General features: G+C 39.3%; 1 protein-coding gene across 4 annotated transcripts in view; it reads right to left on the reverse strand.

Annotated features, from left to right (window-relative positions):
- ZC3H12C (zinc finger CCCH-type containing 12C) overlaps positions 1 to 18224 on the reverse strand; it is a 34254-nt gene extending 16030 nt beyond the window's left edge. The window contains exons 1-3 of one of the 4 annotated variants that reach the window (XM_019530221.1): positions 18081 to 18224; positions 15779 to 16221; positions 9390 to 10153 (exon numbers count right to left, since the gene is read on the reverse strand). In XM_019530221.1, the coding sequence (XP_019385766.1) occupies positions 9390 to 10153; positions 15779 to 15802 (788 nt within the window). In that variant the 5' untranslated portion in view covers positions 15803 to 16221; positions 18081 to 18224. Of the gene's footprint in view, positions 1 to 9389; positions 10154 to 11631; positions 12874 to 15778; positions 18058 to 18080 lie in introns of those variants that run through there. The other 3 variants (XM_019530224.1, XM_019530222.1, XM_019530223.1) reach the window with 3 other exon arrangements.
- Positions 18225 to 19155: the final 931 nt, after the last annotated feature.

Raw genomic sequence — 19155 nt, forward strand, 5'->3', positions numbered from 1 at the left:
CTACCAAGCAGGGGATCATGATATCCACCTCCTTTGTAAAGTACATTACATAAGTTAGGTATTAGCACAATGATCATGTATGGATATTAAAGAGCCTGCAGCACATTTCCAAAGAATCAGGTATGCTTGTTCCAACTACTGGCCAAATTCTAGTTAGTTTATTCTACTACAACTACCTAAGGCCAATTTGTAGTAAAAAAGCAGTTTTCACTGCTAGTAGTAAAGAACTGTATCACACTGTTGTGCTGTTTAAAAGAACATCTGTGATTCTCTCCAAAAGTAGTCCAGAAATCCTGACCTCAGTAAAGGCCATGAGAGTTTTGGTGATGATATAATCTGGTTATGAACCTAGCAAAAACCATAGGATGGTAGTAGAGAGGGAAGGTGTTCATGTTATAAATAAAGTCTGAAGCATATGTATTGTGGCAGAGGTACACAAATTTTAGCTACCTTGTAGAGCAAGCAGGCAATTATGAGCTACCAAAGGTTTTGTTTTTGTGACTCCCAAAGTGCAGCTGGAACAGGTATTACAATTTGTAATTCAACCAAAAGAATTTAAGATAATTGACAAGAATATTTATGACAATAATGTCTCTAAGAGTAAAACATACAGTGTTTGTGAATACTGCTGTCCTGGGCAGACTTGCTTCTGCCTTTGTTGGTATCGATTCACTTCACCAATTGTTTCATAGATGTGATAAAACAGGAGATTGAGAATTTGGTTTTTCATCTTTTAGTTTTGCCTCCTGTACAATTACCTGGAGCATAGAAGAGAAGCATTTCTACTTCTTTGTCCATGAAAATGATTTTTCAAAATATCTTTAAAAATGGCAGAAGTAGCAAGCTTTCAAAGAGTAAATAAAGGTGCAGTACTGCAGATGGCTAGGAGTTATACTGAGTAAGCGTTAGGACCTATTGTAGTAGTCTACCTTGGTGCTGCTTGTAGAGACAACTTGACCTACTGTATGTACTCAATAGAATGGAGGCAAAAATAAGTTCCTTGTCCTCCTGATGGAGTGCACATTTCCTCTTTATACTCATGTTATGAAAAGCTTTCCCACCCACTTATTTCTCTCCTGTCTTCTTACAGCCACATTTACACACAATCAGCTGGGTATTTTATTTTAAGATAGGACAATAGTAAATAATTAACTTTTTCTCTGGAGCTAACACTGAAGTGCTGCCTAATAGCTTGCATAGTTAGGGACAAAATACCTGATAAAACATTTCTGCAACCTCTGTTACTTTGCTAGTAGACATCTACAAAGAGTGGCTATGCATTTTAATCACAAGGTAAACTTTAGACAGCAGTGGTATACAACTGAAATGATGACCAGATGAGACACTTGCATGACTTCAGAGCAAATATATATCCATTGCCATTTTTAAATGTATAAGATAGTTGAAGGTATAAAAAATTGTTTAAAAAAAATATAGATCCAGTCATTTCTATAGGACCCCCCCCCCCGCCAAGAAAGAAACTGTGTTACGCAAAGATTTTATTCAGGTATGAATATACAGATTTTTTTCATGGAACATAATTTAGGAGAGACAATGATGTGATGTTAGGAAGTCCTTTCCTTCTCCATCTTGACTCCAATGTTTTCTCCATATACCACATGAAGTAAGAGAGTAGTACACACAATATAATGCATAATAAGCATTTCATAATGGATCTGACCATTGAACAATTTTGTCCAGCATCTTATTTCTCACAGTAGTTAGTATTAGGTGTTTCAGAGGAAGAATCCTTGTAATGAAAAGTTACAGTATAAATTTATCTGTGGAACTTCTCTTAATCCCCCCAAAGCTTCACTTATAATCCAAAATGGGAGGATTTCTGTCCTTTCACAAACTTTGATTGAATACAGCAACCCACAATAATTTGCTATCTTTGTAATACTTTTTTTTAAATAACCCTGCTACTTTCTTAGCTTCACTGTTACTGAATTTCACAAAAATTGTGTACTGTGAGAAAATGTACTTCCTTGCATTTCTTTTGAATCTAGTGCACTTCTATTTTGGGAGAAGCTATATGAGAACATAAACATATTCCAGGCAGTAAATTTTTGTCAGCATGATAACAGAGAACTGCTTCAATACATTGATTTCTTAAAAATATACAGCACACACAGAAATGACTATTGTTTTAAAGCTGAAGTTTGCACACATCAGATTGTATGTTTATCTTATGATTATTAGAAAAGTCCTTAGACAAGTTATTGGAAAACTGCATTTCTAAATCCTTCTCTTTCAACAGCGTATCTGCCAGATTGCATATTAAACTTTTGATGCATGAAACGTTTATATATTTAGTAGGTTTAAAGTGATTTTTAACTTACGAAGGACTTTCCTGTATAATTTTTTTAAATGCAGCAAAATAAGACAACCTGAAAAAACACATATTTCTTTGGTGATCATTGTCAAACCTAGATGAAAGCATGGGGACAGACTGTCTTTTAATCTTCCCTTTTTCCCCCTTTGGCAATGCAGTCCTCTCCCTGCCTGCTCCCTTGTGCCTGAGACTGTTTGTAGATTTTGCCCTGTCTTGTTTGGCACAAGGGGCCCCATCACCAGCACAGAGCATAGCAGGATGTCTTGCAGGGTAAGAACACTCTCAACCAGGAGAGCTTCAAAAAACATTTTAATAAAAGTTTCAACTTGGACTGCCCTCAGGGACCTCAGCAAAAAAGTGATATGCAGGCATGCTACTGGAAAGAAAGAATTTGGGACAAAAGTGTCAAAATTAGCAACATGTAAATAAAATCCCTAATTTAATTTAATAAAAGCAATGATTTGAGCCCCCTGCAGGCAGCAGCAGCTCTCTCAGACTGGTCACTAATAACTCATTTTTGCCCACTGCAGTCAGTCTCATGCAAGAAGTCCTTTCCTTCTCTGTGTGGGAAGTAGCCTTAAACTAATATTGGCAGCTGTTTTCAAGAACAGTGAATGTGGTTACACAACACACTAAGTGCACAGTAGCCTATAATACTGTGCAGTACCATGTCACAACACAAACAGTGTTAACATGCTACTGCTCGGTAGCGTCACTAAGGTGGTGTTCAGCGGCACTACTGCACAGTAACTCTGGTTACAGCACAGTTAGTACTTGATTATACAAGTACTAAAATAAATGCATAGTAACCACTGTGCACTAATAAACGTGTAGGTGCACCCACTGAGGACAAACACTGTCAACTGTTAATGCCTACAGTTTGTATTTCCCATGAACAGAAAGACTAAATCAATAGCAATGTGAAAGCTAAAATAATTTAAGGAAACAAATCTAAGGTGTCCAATAGGTCCAATGAGCATTCACTAAAGCAGGGGTGTCAAACCGATGGCCTGTGAGCCAGATTCAGCCCACAGAGCCTCTCTATACAGCCCACCTTGCTACCAGAGGGCACCAGAAGGGGTGCCCTTTGGCCCTGTGAGGCAGCAAGCCACTGTTAGATCCTGCACCCCACCCAACTCCGCCTCTCACCAGACCCTGTGCTCCTGCTGGACCCTATACTCCATCTACTCCTATCTTGTTGGACCCTGAAATGTGTCCCTCCCCACCCCTTGCTTTGTTGGACCCTGCATTGCCAGCCTCTGCTCCTACTGGATCCTACATTATGCTTCCATCAGACCCTGTGCTGTAGCTGCTGCCAGAAGCTGCACCAGCCCTGCTGCTGTTGCACCTTGTCCCCTGACATCAGACTCCACATGTCCACCATCTCCTGGATTTGACACCCCTGCACTAAAAGGTCCTAATCTGCAATGCACCAACTCATGGGCTGACAGCTGTTTGACAGCTCTCAAAGATATCTTTGTACAGCTTGGCAAAAAAAAAAAAAAAGTATGCTATAAGCCAATTCAAATCCTTCAGGCAATACTTGATGATAAAACCTGCAATACAAAAGGACTGATTAATTTGTTATACTTAGCTTAGAAGACTAACTACAAGAAAATCCACCTCAAAGTATTTCTTTAAGCATGAACAAGAGTTGTACTGAAGGCATCAGGACTATTTAAATCATGAAGGCTTTCCACTGCTGCAGATCTTTATCTAGAATCTCCCCAGACGTTTGTTTCTGCAACACCCTTTCTAAATCTCTTAGATGGAAATTAGAATCATAAAGCGGTAGGGCTGGAAGGGACACCGGAGGTCTCTCAGTCTAACCCCCTGCCTGAGATCCCCATCCAAATCTTCCCATACAAAACCTTGTCTAACCTATTACTAAAACTACACAAATCAGCTCTGTCAGTCAAACATATATAAAGCACAACCTCTTAACTTGCCACAGGTAAAGCAGAAGGATAATTGGTGCCCACAATCCTGCTGCTGCAAGGGTTAAAATATGCTCAAAAGATCCAAGGAGGAAGGCCAGGTGCCCCATAACAGAGGAAGGCAAAACCTCCCAACAGTCCCTACCAATCTGGCTAGGAGGTAAAATTCCTTCCCTATCCCCAGCATGGTTGTCAGTCTGACCCTGAGTGGAAAGGTAAGATCCTCTAGCCTAGACCCCCCCCCAGATTTTAGTCATACTAGGAGCACTGGCACACTCCAGTCAAAAACTCCAGTCTTGACTGTAGCCAACACCAAATGCTTCTGATGAAGGCAACCCCACCTTTCCCCTCCAAACCTGACATGCAAAGCCAGAAGTGTCAGGGAGAACGCTTTCCTGGTCCCATGCAGTAGGCAGCAAAACCCAGAAACATGGGAATTGCCCACAGAAGACCATAGGTATAGCTACACCTAGATCATCCCCAACTAGTACTTGTCCAACCTCTTCTTGAACACCTCCAAATGATGGAGATTTCATAACCTCTATAGGCAGCCTATTAGCAATTCCTATTTAGGATTTATTCAGTGCAATAATCAAATACTATCTATCAAATATTATCAAGTAAATATTTCTTGCTTGTGGACACAGCAACACAGAAAAAAAAGCATAAAGACCACATCATGATCTCCTACGAGGACAAAAAGGTGGGGAAACTGCGCCTTCCAAGATCTCACTCGTATCTTTCCCTCTCCCACAAAGAACAGGCACAATTTATTTTCCTGGGGCTACAACAAACATGGGCATGAAATACTATGGCCCCGTGGCACTAGCCAATTAAGTTAATCCGGACTGCAAGTATGGCTGAATGGCCAATTGACAATCCACAGATCCTAGGTACTCCTAGTGTACAAAAAAATAGATAAAAGGAACTGGCAAATCTTATCCAGAATGTCTCCCTGCAGTATAGCCAGGCCTTCCTACATGAGCTTCCAAAATGCCTCTGGCTGTAAAAGAAGGACTATAACCCTACTGCTGTTACCAGCATATTCCATGTTATCAACCCCCCCATGTAAAACCTGATTCTTTGCCACAGCATTTTACTGATAATGTTTTACATCATAGTAAGCTCTGCATTGGTATGTGACTCGCTTCCAGGACTGGTTAAGAAATAAAATGAAGGCACAGATATCTTAACTGATGTATATTAAAGAAAGATGCCAGGTCCTGAGCTGCTTCTGCAAGTACCCAATACAGTGTATGGGTAAGGACATCTTGTTTTATTCCCCTCTTCCTCATCTAATTTGTGCTGGTTAATCTTCATGTGCAGATTAGAAAAGCCCGAACTGTATGCTAGTTGCTAATGCCACCTAGGGGTCATTCTAGCTTTAAAAATCTGATGCTACTTATAGTCAGGGCTATAGATAGCCAATGCTTCCTCTATCCCAGCCAGGCTCCAACAGCAGGAATAAAAGCGGTTTGTATTTTTTTAAAATCCCGCAACCTACCTCCAGCACCCTACAGAACCCTAGAGTCTACCTCCTGCCCAGACTCCAATTTTTCTCCCCTGAACTCTATGCAGAGCCTCACAGTGTATCACCTTCATGGCTTGGTAGTGAGAAATGCTGCAGACACCCAAACAAGATCTACATGCAGTAGCTCCAGAACAGAACACCTACACAGAGGTACAAGCCAAGTAACTAGGTTAGTCAGAGACCAGATTTACATTGCCAGTGTGGCAGGAAAGGTGCCACAGAGCAGCGACACCTTTCCTGGAGGATTTGGTTCCAATAGTTGAAAGTAATAAGAAACAATCAAGCAACAAAACTATAATAATATCTTCTGGTTTGGAAGATTGTTTTAATTAAAACAAACCACTTGAAACAGTGTACAAGTATGTAATGAAGTTTTAAACAAAATTGTTATGCATTTTAGAAGACTTTGGATCATTTCTGGTTAGAATAGTAGAATAGATCTTGCTTGTGTTAATTTGAATATAACCAGTTTTAAAAGGTATGCTCACTTAATTTCAGCTAGGTAAGGGGAGACAGGGAAAAGCATACGAGGTGGAAAGTCCTTGAGGAAAAAACTTAAACAGATACATAATTTAGGCAACACTCAGTTTAGAAAGAAGACAGAGTCCTGCATCCATAACCCAATTACAGTAATTTAAATCTACTGAAAATATGTAATTGCTATAAATACAAGACAGCTCTGTACATATATTTAATTTCAATCTGTTTCTCAGAAAATTGAATTAAGAACTAAATAATCTTAGATGCTTTAAGGCCTGAAGTTTCTTCTACCAAGCGTTATTACAAAGCTATTGAGGAGGTTCCTTATCTTATCAAAACACTAAAACAGTTTTTTCCAGTATGACTGGCTAGGACGGGGTGGGCAAAATACGGCCTGCAGGCCGGATTCGGCCTGTGAGGCCATTCTATCTGGCCTGCGGGGCCCCTAAGAAAAAATTGAAAATTAAAATTCATTTGTTCTTGGTTCCTGTCAAAAATGACAGGAACCAGGACCAGTAGGACCCAGGGGAACCCTCAGCAGGCTCCTGCAACAGCAGGGCCTGCCCAGCCCGCCCCCACCCAGGCTGCCACCTCTGCCCCTGTGCTGCCCAGCACGTGAACTCTGGGCAGGCAGCAGCAGCAAACACTGCTCGGCACAACAAGGGGGCCGGGGGGCACAGCTGCTGCAGCACAGCCCCAAAAGGCAAGCCCAGGGTGGGTGTGGGGCCCAGGCTGGCAGCACGGTTAGGTTAGAAGCTGGTGCTGAGTGTGGGGGAAAAGCAGCCCCTCTCCTGTCCCGCGGCTGGTGTCCTGTGCTGCAGCTGCTTGCAGCCTGTGTGTGGGGCTGCCTGAGCCTGCTCAGAACAGCCCTGTGTGGGCTGCGAATGGCTGTAACAGGGAGTGTGGGTCACAGGGCAGGTGAGGGGCCGCTTTTTCCCATGCCCTGCACCAGCTCCTTCCCTGCTGGTGAGCAGGGGGGTTGGTGCTGTGCACTGCCCCCTGCCTGTACTGCAGGGCTTGGGGGGCACTGGGAATGAGCGGATGTGGGAGGATGGGGCCCACACCGGTGTCTTAGGGCCAGCACCAGCAGGGTCCAGAGCAGAGCAGCAGGAGTACAGGGTCTCAGCTGGCAGGGGCTCTGGGGAGCCAGGCCAGCTTCCCCTTCTCCCTGCTGGTGCAGCCCAGCCCAGTTCCACAGACCCCTGCCAGCCTGTGCCCCACTCTGGTCCCCAATGCTGGCCCTGGGACATTGGTCCCGAGATGGTGACTAGGGGTTGGGGCACCTGTCAAGGGGCGGGGCTACCCATGAAGCTCTCGACATCTTGCCAAAACTGGGTAAGAAGCCCTCCACCTGAAATAATTGCCAGCCCCTGGGCTAGGACAATCCTTGTGCTCTGTCCAATTAGTTACTCACCAGTACTTCATCCACATGCCCACTGAAAGCACAGCCACCTAAACTCTCTGACATCCCTCATTTCAGTTTCTTAAGTACATCTTTCCCTAACTCCTCCTTGCCTAGTAAAGCAGGCTTAGACACCCATCTGTCCCACCAACAGTAATTTCCATAGGCGTAGTTATTTGATAAGTGAGGATGAGCACTCAGTGTATGTCTCTCTCATTGGATTAATGAAATTCTGGAGATACAGTAGTGTAACAGAGGGCCTTTTTGGAGCTGATTTCCCTGTGGCCCGCCCACCTGTTTCTGAGCTAACCGCCCACCATGCCTTGTTGTTAATTAATTAATTGATGTTAATTAAGCGGAAGGCTGCCCATTTCTTGCCCCAATGCCAGGAGGCGCTATCTGCAGCTCTGTTCTTCCCCTACACTGCAGCCCAAGCCTCACAGGTGGCATCCAGATGTTATCAATACCACCGGTCTCACACCGGGCCCTAGAATCCTGCTCTTTGAACCCCACCTGGATCTCTCCATTCAGGTAGCCTATTCCACCTTCATTCCAGGCTGCACAGCTCCCTGAGCTGCTTCCCCCTTATGGGTGTGGTCCCCTGGGACCTTTGGCTCTACTGGTCCTGGCCTACCTCCAGGCCAGTCAGAACCCCAGACCCTCAGCTCTGGGCATCCCTCACTGTGGGCCCCTGGCCCTTTGCCTCTTCTGGTCCAGGCCCCAGCATGGACCAGTCAGGGGATGTCAAGACAGGTTTGAGTCTGTGGCTCCACTCTCACTGGGGTCCACCCGCCAGACTCTACAAGGGGGTGACACACCCAATTGTGAGAGCTGGGGTTAAGGCACCCTGACCAACTTTTCACTGGGGTGATACTGGCCTGGCATTTCCTGGGGCATTGCCATAATATCTAGTTCAATATCTTGTCTATAACAGTGGCCATTACCCAACACTTTGGAAGTAGAGTAGATCACTGTGGAATAACCTACACAAAAAGGAAAAATTTCTTTCTTCAATTAGTTTTTGGTTAATACTCTGAGGCAAGAAGATTCGCATCCCACCTCTTTTAAATTTATAACAGTCTATTATTATTTTTGTAACTGGATGTAAAAAATACCCATAGAAATTCTTGCTAAATGTTTGGCCTCAGTGACATCTGGCGGTATTAGTGCCAAGATTAGTTAAGCAGGGCATTAAAAATAAAAAAAGATTTTCTTTTGCATTTACAATTTGAAAGACAAAAAAAACTGATTAGCTATTTCTTTGTTCTTATGTTGTAATATTGTCCCTTAACCTAGATTTGTTAGGTCCATTGCTGCCTTGTTTAATCTCAAGAGACGCAAGTAATTTTACATCATGTGTAAAGTTAGCCACCTTGTTGTTTAATATATTAATTGTAAATTTAGAAAAAGTAAACTAAGTGGAGAGATCTAATAGCAGAAGCAGAGGGACTTGCATAATTAACATGTAGTTGCAGTTTCTACGATAGCATAAATCACTGTACTCCGACTGACAGACTCAATCTCAGCACTCAATATGCCATCTGGGTTTCCATACATATGGTTGAGAAATAACCATACTATGACTATGCAAACAATAAATAATGGACAGTTTTTGATAAGTAATGAAATAGCACATCAGCCCTCTAGTTGCTTGCAACAGTTCCATTTTCATATACATAAAACAAATGCTTCATTGCCACATACCTCATTGCCACATTGCTGCCATCAATTACTATTGGCCTCAGGTTGTCACCATCCTCTGTCACATCCTCCTGAAGTGGGGACTCAGACCTCTGAGACTCTATGGAAGATGCTTCACGCATTACACTAGTGTTAACATTACTTACGGTCTGATCAGTTTCAGTTTTATTTCCAAGTTTGACAAGTTCTCCCAAAATATCATTGATTAAAGCATCAGTACCAAGTTTACTTAGAACAAGTTGAACCTGTTCTTCAGAGTAACCTAATTTAAGTGCAAACTCCAGTTTGGTTTGATATTCTTTCATCGCATCAGGGGGTTTCTTTACTTCCTTAGATACTATATGAGCCTCCTCAAGCTTAAAGTCTTGCAGGATTTCATTACGCTTTAATATATGAGGCTCTAAGCAGGGAGATCTGCACAGCTGTCGGTGAGTCTTAGGCAACAAGCATGATTCTGATGCAGTGTTATTCAGTCTTTCTGATTCATTATCAGAATTTGTGCTCTCTTCTGAATCACAACTGGAACTTCCAGTCTCTTCCGATGCCTCCTTGTCTGCATCTTCCTTCCTGGAGTTTACTTTATCCATTGTTGGTTTCTCCACCACTGACCAAGGTACAATTGCATTTATTTGTGTGTCAGTGTTCCCCACATAGAGATGGCCTAGGTCATGCCCCAGGTGATCCTTCAAGCCCATGAAGCTGCTGCATGTACTCGACTCCACTTTGCTGTTTTTCCTGTACTCCTGAATATAAAGTGTCCCGTATTCCTACAGAAAAAATAAAAATATTGGCACCAATTACCTCTTATTGTGGGTGATTGTCTTACTATTACCTTGGGATTTTGTTTTCTGCCACCTCAAAAATATCCTTATTTTGGATGTGTTTTTTAAAATAGTTCCTAGGAAATCTGCGAAGTGTAACAACACTTCAATCCAACAGAAGTGTCCAATAAAGGTAACTCCACTTCATTTAGAAACTAAGCATTTTCCCGCAGTTTTCATAAAACATATCTATTTCTAAATTAATGAATAATATACATTAAAAAATCTGCATTTTTTTCTTAAGTTATAAGTTGTGCAAAAATATAATGAGTACAGAGGAAGGGGAAACAAAAACACCAGAAACTTGTTTACTATAACTTCAAAAGAGGGGACCCTTCTGTCTAGATTTAAAATAAATGTGATAATCTGACATGTTCAGAAAACATTACTGAACAATGGCATAAACAATAAATACAGCTATAAAATAAGAGTACTACTGCAGAAAAACTTTTTAAACTAAATAGCTCAGACCTTCCATTTACTAAAAGGTTAACTAGTATATTACTACCTTATTGGCCTAATTAGGCAAATATGCTTAAGTTGCATCATACGGAAAGTAAGCTGATGATGGAATAACCAAACAACCAGCCAGCTCCGAAACAGCAAATTAATTCAAGTGGGTAAACATCCCCAACATATTTCTAAATTGTGTTATAAAGCATAGACCAAATCAGAAAAGCCTCTGTATAGCCTCTAGGGAGCTTTGCTTTAATAATGAGTGCAGTACTTGGCTCAATATGCAATTCCAAAATCCAATGAAACAGGTTTCCGCTGATGTCAATGGGATACACTTCAGCCCTCAAGAACCCCATCTAGAAAAAAAACACTTAAATATTGACTTCAACAATGAGACTACATTTTTGCTAAAATTTTGTCATGGTTGCAGACATTTTGCTGGATCAGCAGCTAAAGCTGGAGATGGGAAGAATGTGGGAAAAATGGAACAAAGCAAGCTGTAATTTCTGCACCTCAGAAAATCTTGTATTAGGTTTACTGAAGCAGTTTCCCAGATTTTTTTCAGATACTTCCATAACCTATATTTAAAGGGAAATGAGTACTTCATTTACTTTGTTTTGCTCTCTCAAATGAGAATTCAGGCAGAGGGTAGAATTGCTTCTTTTACTAAAAATGAAAGATATTTTACTCTTCTTGTTAAAGAGGACTACACTGTCCAGTTGTAGCTTTAAACGCAACAAAACCTTATACTAGGGGAGAATGAGCTGAAAACAAGAAACAGCACTTTGTGTTCTGACAGGGCAACAAATTAAGTGATGTACACATGTAAATGGGAGAACTTGAATTTGTCCTATATAGTGTGACTAAATTTGGCCAAAGTCACCCTAAGAAAAATCACTGTTTAAACAATTCCATACTAACTCCTAAACACAATTCCATGTCTGTATCCTATTAGAAACAATCTATACCTGACATACAAAGTCTTTTCCATGCGAGTAAACGACTCTCTCCTATTAAATTAGTAGGTATATATTGTTAAGAATATCATCATTTGCACAGTATATATTCCATTTGATAAGGGGAAAAAAAAGTTCTGAATGTATGTATAGAAATTGATGCAGGCTTTTCTCAAGACAAATGGGAATGAAGTGAGTAAGCCATCCATGACTAGATAAAAATGGGTTTTAAATGCATTAAGTGTTAAGACATCTCCACGGCAGCAGAGCTTTTCAGTGAATAGCTGTATTAACTAAATTGTTCTACCAAATAACTTACCATTTTTGGTTTGATACCAAGCAGCAATTTTTTCTGACTAGTTTGATGTAATTTGGACCAATAGAAAGAATATATTCTACTTTGATTTCTACATTGGCTTAATTTAGTTAAAAGTGAGTGAGATTGATACTCTCTCATAGGATATCAGTAGTCAATGCTAGGTCCTCTTTACATGGAGCTTTATGAGTTCAGGCAATACTGCAGATTAAATACAAGGGGAATTTAGGAAGTGAATCTTTACACATGGTGATTTATTAACTACTGTAATATACTTGATAGCATAGTGCCAGTAACAAATCACAACAATATCCCAATAAAAGGATACAGTTAAAAACCCACACAGTGGGCCTTCATAGAACTGCCACCAAAAAGTACCTTAAACAAGAAAAACCTATTGGAAGTGAGGCTGCCTAGCAACCAGTCTTTAGTTGCTAGGATGCACTCCTTTAACATGCCATCATGAATGCTAGCACAGTGAAAGAATAATTTGGTATGAACAAAAGCCCATGAAAAAGACTGGGACTTAAGTGCGTCTGGTTTACCCTCTGAGAACAATGCAGCTGCCAAACCAATCTGGAAGCTCCGACATCATTGTTCCATAAACCCCACAATCTGCTCTGACTGGAGGAAGTATATTTAAAATCGGCAACATTTTTAAGCTGGACTGAAAAGTTGGGTTGGATGATACATTGCTGCAACAGAATACACTAAGGTAGATGTGTCACTACTCAAATCCTTGCACAGTGAAGTACCAGTTAGCACACTTAACTAAAAGTGGTATTTTTCATTTGGACCTTAACTGAACAGGAGAAACACATCTTGTTATGTATAGACTAAAGAAAATGTTTTATATTAGTCAAGCTAAACTAATATGGTTCTTTCTGAAGTTCTATCCCAAATATTTCTCTTTAACATTTTTAAGAAGTCTTTAATTGTAACTATAAAAACAAACATAATATTTTCCCAGTTTAACAGAAATGTACTGAGAATTAGACATATCAAGCACATACAAATAACTAACTTTGTTTGGAGGGCTCATACACTCAAATGTATTGCATGTAATAGTATGAATCCATCACCAATGAGCTTTGTGCTTATGGGTTTCACATGTTTGCCTTAATCTCTACCTTGCAAAAAAATATAACTGCCTCATTTGTGTAACACTGCCATTCTCCAAAAACTGTCTGGAGAAGCTGCATCAGTAGCAGCTTTCAATCTACTGCAAAGTTTTGTCAGGAAACTAGCATAGTAAACCAGTTGCTAAAGTAGTAAGTTCACTACAGACATAAAGCATAAGGATTTGAAATATTTTGACATCTTACTTTTAATTTTTGCTTAATCAGTATGTGATTCCTGCCGTCAGGCCTGTGCCCCACATGCAAATTCTGCATATCTACAAATTTTACAATGTCTGTTATCTCCGCCCACACCATTTGTGATAAGCAGCAAAGAATTTGCAGTAGTATAACCTGAGAATGTTAAGACTCGAATTTCCAACCCGATGTTCTGTGTGACATTCACTGATTGAAAATCAGATCTTACAGCTAAGTGCTCCAGGAACTGATTATTTTACTTGGAGCAAGACAGCAAAGAATGAAATGAGACTCACTCTACCTGAACAAATTAGCCCATGTTACTTTTTCACTCTCCCCACCCCCCATCAAATACCTGTTGCTAACAAAAAGCAACAAAAACAGGAAAATAAACCTGAAGCAGCAGGAACACTGAACATGAAAAGAGCCACACGTTATTTACAACAGAACAAGCAACTGCTTTGAAATATTTTCCTAGACATGTTACCTAGATGAAAATCTCCCTTGTGAACTTTGACTGCCAATGTATGTATAATAACTGCATGAACAATGAGTAGCAGAAATAAACCTGTTAAGAATAAGATTACTATGCTTGTTGGTTATACTTGCAGTGCAGTTAAGTAATAGCTTTGGTAGGTATAAAAATGTAAATATAATATAGAAGTCACCCAGGTTAACCTAGAGAGATGAATGACAATCGCTGCAATGAGATGGGATCTTATTTGAATGTGCACATAGTTATAATCATCACATCAAAACTTTTAAGGACTTGGATTAAATTATATTAAAAATGCAAAAAAGAAACCTATAAAATAAAATGTGGCCTAATATTTTAAATTAGCTCCCTTTTTTATAGAGAGTTTAAATATTATGCAAATCAAATAACAAAGACACATACTTGTTCAGTCAAGGATTTATACTTAGCACTTTGGAGGAACAAAATGCTACTATGTTATAGAATTGCATTCTTTTTCCATTTACAGTTCTTCAACTTCAGTAACAGACCTACTTTCCATTAAACACCAACAAGAACCATCTCACTGACTCTTTTTGTATAAAACCTTTCTATTTCTCAAAAGGGACAGAAACAATTAGATCATCCAGTCTTTTAGTACATATAATGACAATGTTCCACTTACAACTGAAATTTTTATTTGTAGTTTACTGCAAACTTAGTACATGGAATAAAAAAGAAAAAACAAAACAAATTAAGTGGGGAAATAGTGTATTTTGTGGCAAAATGTTTGTAAAAGCAACTACATTTGTCCTTAAAAGAACCTCAGTGTTTTGAAAGGTAAATCTTACAACAGATAGCCAATTCGTTTTGTTTTCATGCAAAAAATATTCTTAATTTTTTAAAACAGCAAACAGTAACTATTGTACCTCAAAGTATTAAAACACCACAATCATTTGTCCCAAAAACTGTATAGGCTATTAAGACAGAAGCCAGTGTACTTGTTCTCAAATGGCAAAGATATTGCAACAATGCAAATAAAATATTGAATATGTAATAAATACCTACTGCTGTAGTTTCTGTATATTTAATTACCATTGTATTTCAGCGAGCGTTGTTGTCTGCATCGCTCTATCTAACAAAGGAAGGATGTCCCATTGAACAGATTGGTTAATGCTCTGGGGCAACAGATGTCTACTGGAACTGCAGGAGACCAGCAACTGGTGGCCTGCCCATCTTCTGAAAACTTTCAATAGACTTATGCATATGTTCACACAATAGGGCATGTGGTAGAAATGCAAACCTCTTTTTAACCCTTTTATGTGCTCTCCTTCCCTCCCAACTGATATATGAAGGTCTTTGTTTTTTTTTCTTTAGAGGATCCTTGGAGCACTGGCTCATGGAACATACACTGTTTGTTATTTAGCCTAATATCTGAACCCAAAGCATAAAACAGAATAGATTTAAAATTTCACCAGAATATGCTGGTTAATTCTGCAACTGTAAGAACATCACTCAAAGCACAAAGTCTTTGACCACAACATACAAGTTTGTGAGAGTAGCTCAAATGAACTGATGTTACATCGTACTCTAAATCCATCCCAAACACAGCCACTGTACCACAGTGATGTTCTACCTAATTTTAGGAAGCCTATTACATTTTGGTGAAATTTCATAAACTGGGCAAACATGCATAAAATATATTTTTTCACCCAAAGGAAAAGTAAATCAAGCATTGTATATTTGCAAGAAGGGGTAAAACTTTGAACTTAAAGCTGGAGTCACCAAAAATGTACAGAAAAATTTAGCCCTGTTGAAGTGTTCCACCTCTCATTTTCACCCTCCCAAAATCCAGCACTATTGGTGCTCTTAGAAGTTCCTTACTTGACTATATCAAATTAATGATCAGCCTTTCATAACTTATTCTCCAAATGGAATTTTAAAAAGAGATTCCAAAGTTGGAAATTCCAACGGGTGTGTATGATGTTTATGTTGCTCAAAACTGAAACCGACACACTGAAATGTCAGAACAGTGAAATTGCTCAATCCTGCAAAGAGAGTGCGTATACTTACGTTAACTGGAAAACACACAGACATTGGTTTCTTGTTGCAGTTCCAGAAGCAACTCCTTAACACGATTTCAGCTGCAGACTTCAGGGAAGCAAGCAGAACAATGAATGGTTGAACAGATGGAATGGCAATGTCTTTGCTTAACCTATTACTGAGTGGAATAACAGCCAATCACAGGCCAGAAAGCTCACAATTAGTTGGCCAGGCAGATGCAAGGCAACCTCCAAACCCTGCGTCAGGTTTGTAGGTTTCTAAGATAAGCAAGTTGATGTCATTCTCAGGGTCTGCCCTGGGCAGCATGTGTATTAACGAGGGGTGTGCAGCAACAATAGGCCATACAAAGGAGACTAGCAGGCAGCTGCTGTATGAGAGCCAGAGTCATTAGGGAGCAGGCTGCCAACAAGAAACACCTGGCTTGGGCAGACTTCAGCTTTTCCTCCTTGTTTCTAATTCATGAAACAAAGAAAAGAATTATTTTTAAGTAGTAAAAGTTGTTAGTTTCTATTAAATAAAAATTCTAAAGAATATAGCCTTGTCTACTACAAAGAACCTTTAGGGTATAGCGGAAGAAATAAAAATACAGAAATGGAAATATCACATTAGTAGTTATGTACCTTTTCCCATTAAAAAAACAAATCATGAGATAGGAAAGGAGCTAACATTATACCCTGAAATACATCCAAAAGCATTTTTTGAATTTCCTGAAACTTTACTTTTATGTGCCAGTAAACCTAATGAACTAGTACTTACTCACAGCTGAACATAATACTTAGCATAACTATTTCAGTCCCAATATAAAAACAGAACAGATACATTTTAAAACTAAAAATATTAATTTCAATGGTTGAATATTGGATTTTGCTAACCAATGGCATTAAAATATTAAAAAGCTGACACAAAGAAACAACAAACTATTCTAGCACCACTATAATAGTGACTCATCTCTATTTGCCCATAAGAGGAAAACCTCTTAATCAACAGATTAAATCCTGAAGCCAAAAAAAGGACTTTCTAGTTCCTGGCAGTGTGTACAGATGAAGAAATAGCTAAACAAATATTTTGGAAATTAAATCGCTACCTGAGCCCATTTAAAAAATCTTTCTTCTTGTGGAGGTAAACTATTTTGAAATTAAAGAAAAATGACCAAAACATAATTTTTAATAGACATATCAAGTTTGGCAACATGACTGCTTAGTTTTGAGGTTATGTAAGAAACAGAGAAATCTGGACATATACATTTGGACTTTTTTATCTTTGTTTTTGTTCAGTTAAGATTGAGCACATCATTTTCTAGAACTCTGCATTTTACCAATTTTCATTCAGACTGAATATTAACTGACTTTCACATGCATTCAATAGGCATATTGAAGATAGTGAAATGGTAGCTGTTCGCTTATTCTTTCAGAGGAAATCTACTGGGGAACATCTACTGTGATTTAAAAACATCAGAGAATGCAAATCTCTGCATTGTTAGAGCTCATTAACTGTAATAATTTTTTACTTTTATCTGGAATTTTAAATGTGTCAGAATAATAAATGAATCCGTGTGGCACTGTAATACAAGACTAACATATATACTGATCAGATTTAGAGATCTAAAGCTAATAATAATAATACACCAAAATACAATGCCTGCATGCAATCTATTATACAACCACTAAAATAGCTACTATCATTACTATTTTGAAGTTTTTAATTCAGAAGCTGGAGGAGTCTTCTCACTAATTTCTGCCACTATGAACACAAAGAATGAGAAAAAGCTACCCAAGAGCACAGCAGGAAGCCTGATCTCCAGCACTGGATTAAGCTCTTTGCAAACACCAAATAAAAGCAGTGATCTGAAAAAGCTAATCAGTCCCTGCTGTGGTATTTAGACTACCCCAGTTGCGGGTATTGGATAATGTTAAGCATATTAAAACATCTGTAGGTGAAATAAGGACCCAGTCTGGTTTACCTAGTTTAAAGGCACTGGCCTCAAATGCAAGTAGCATAACTTTTCTAGCCCTTGGCTCAACAGCTGTCTAAGTAGAGCCAAACACTTTTATATGGTTATAGAAATGTTTATTTTGGCAAACAGTACACATGCTGTACTCTGAGTACAGGCAAAACTCTAAGGCAAACTTGGGAAACATAATGGAAGTAGTGGACTTGTGGGTCGGTCTATACACACAAATGCACAGTCATGCAGGTGGACAGCCTGACTTAAATACAAGGTTACTAATTTTCAAGAATCACCTCCTCGCTATATATTCATGCATAAGAAGCTTTTTAGATCTCATGCCTAATAAAAAGCAAACTACATCACCTTCAATTCATCTCCAGGCCAACGTTGTTTTGCAACTTCTGAAAACAGTCAAGATCAAAATAGATGTTTAACATGGAAGGATAAAGCCTTCATGTTATATTTTCCATGAATAAATCAATATAAACTATTTTGACAAAATGCAATAGCATTACATTTAAATATAATTGTAAGTTTATAATGATTTAAACAACTGACTAACATTTTTGCACAATCTTGATCATTTCCTCTCCCAAACAATTTTCCTAAATCTTCCTTAAAAAGAAACTTTAAAAAATGCCCAAGGTGTACAAGATGTCAGAACCATTTTATTAAATCCTGCTCACAGTGACAGAAATGCACTCATATGAGGGATTTATCCAGTACATTAGATTTCCTACTGGGAACAACAACGGCAACAAAGAAACCTTAGCAGGAAACAATGTGGATCTCTTGTCACATCTGTGACAGGGTATAATAGCATTACTAGAAAGTACACACTGCAGATGAACAAAGAAAGCTCTACTTCTGCTGCTCAGACCTTCAGCAAGCTGACCATACTAGCTAGCTCCTATTGCTATACTTAAAATACAGTATAGGAAATTAATTGGCTTTGAGCAATCATTGAAATGCAGCCTACATGTGCAATGGTTCTTTGCATTGTTAGCCCCTTCCTGATCTTGAGAAGCCAGTGGTTCTATTCTATGGATCTCTACAAAGATTAGATACTGTATCACCACTCATGAAGGCCCTAACATTTTTTTATTTAAAAGTTAGTAGATGTTAAGTACCACCACAAATAACAAGAATTAGATATAGATAACTAACCCTGAATAACAGCTGGACACCAGAGTGAAAAGAGATTTCAGAATGGCACAAAGCAAAGCAAGGGGGAGTATACTAGAGTCTCTTAGAGGAAATGCAAGCAACATGAATCTCAGAAATGTGTGAAGCAGCAGGGAGGGAAGAAGGCTCTCCCACTGTTCTGTTAGGTATGAAAGACACCCTGGGAAGGATTGAAAAAGGCTGAGAGAGGGAGTGTTGAGATATTCAGAGAGTGTCAGGCTACGGACAGACATTCAGAAAGCCTCAGCCTGAA

Source organism: Crocodylus porosus, unplaced genomic scaffold (assembly GCF_001723895.1).
Source record: "Crocodylus porosus isolate Cpor-Errol unplaced genomic scaffold, CroPor_comp1, whole genome shotgun sequence".
Classification (NCBI taxonomy): Eukaryota; Metazoa; Chordata; order Crocodylia; family Crocodylidae; genus Crocodylus; species Crocodylus porosus.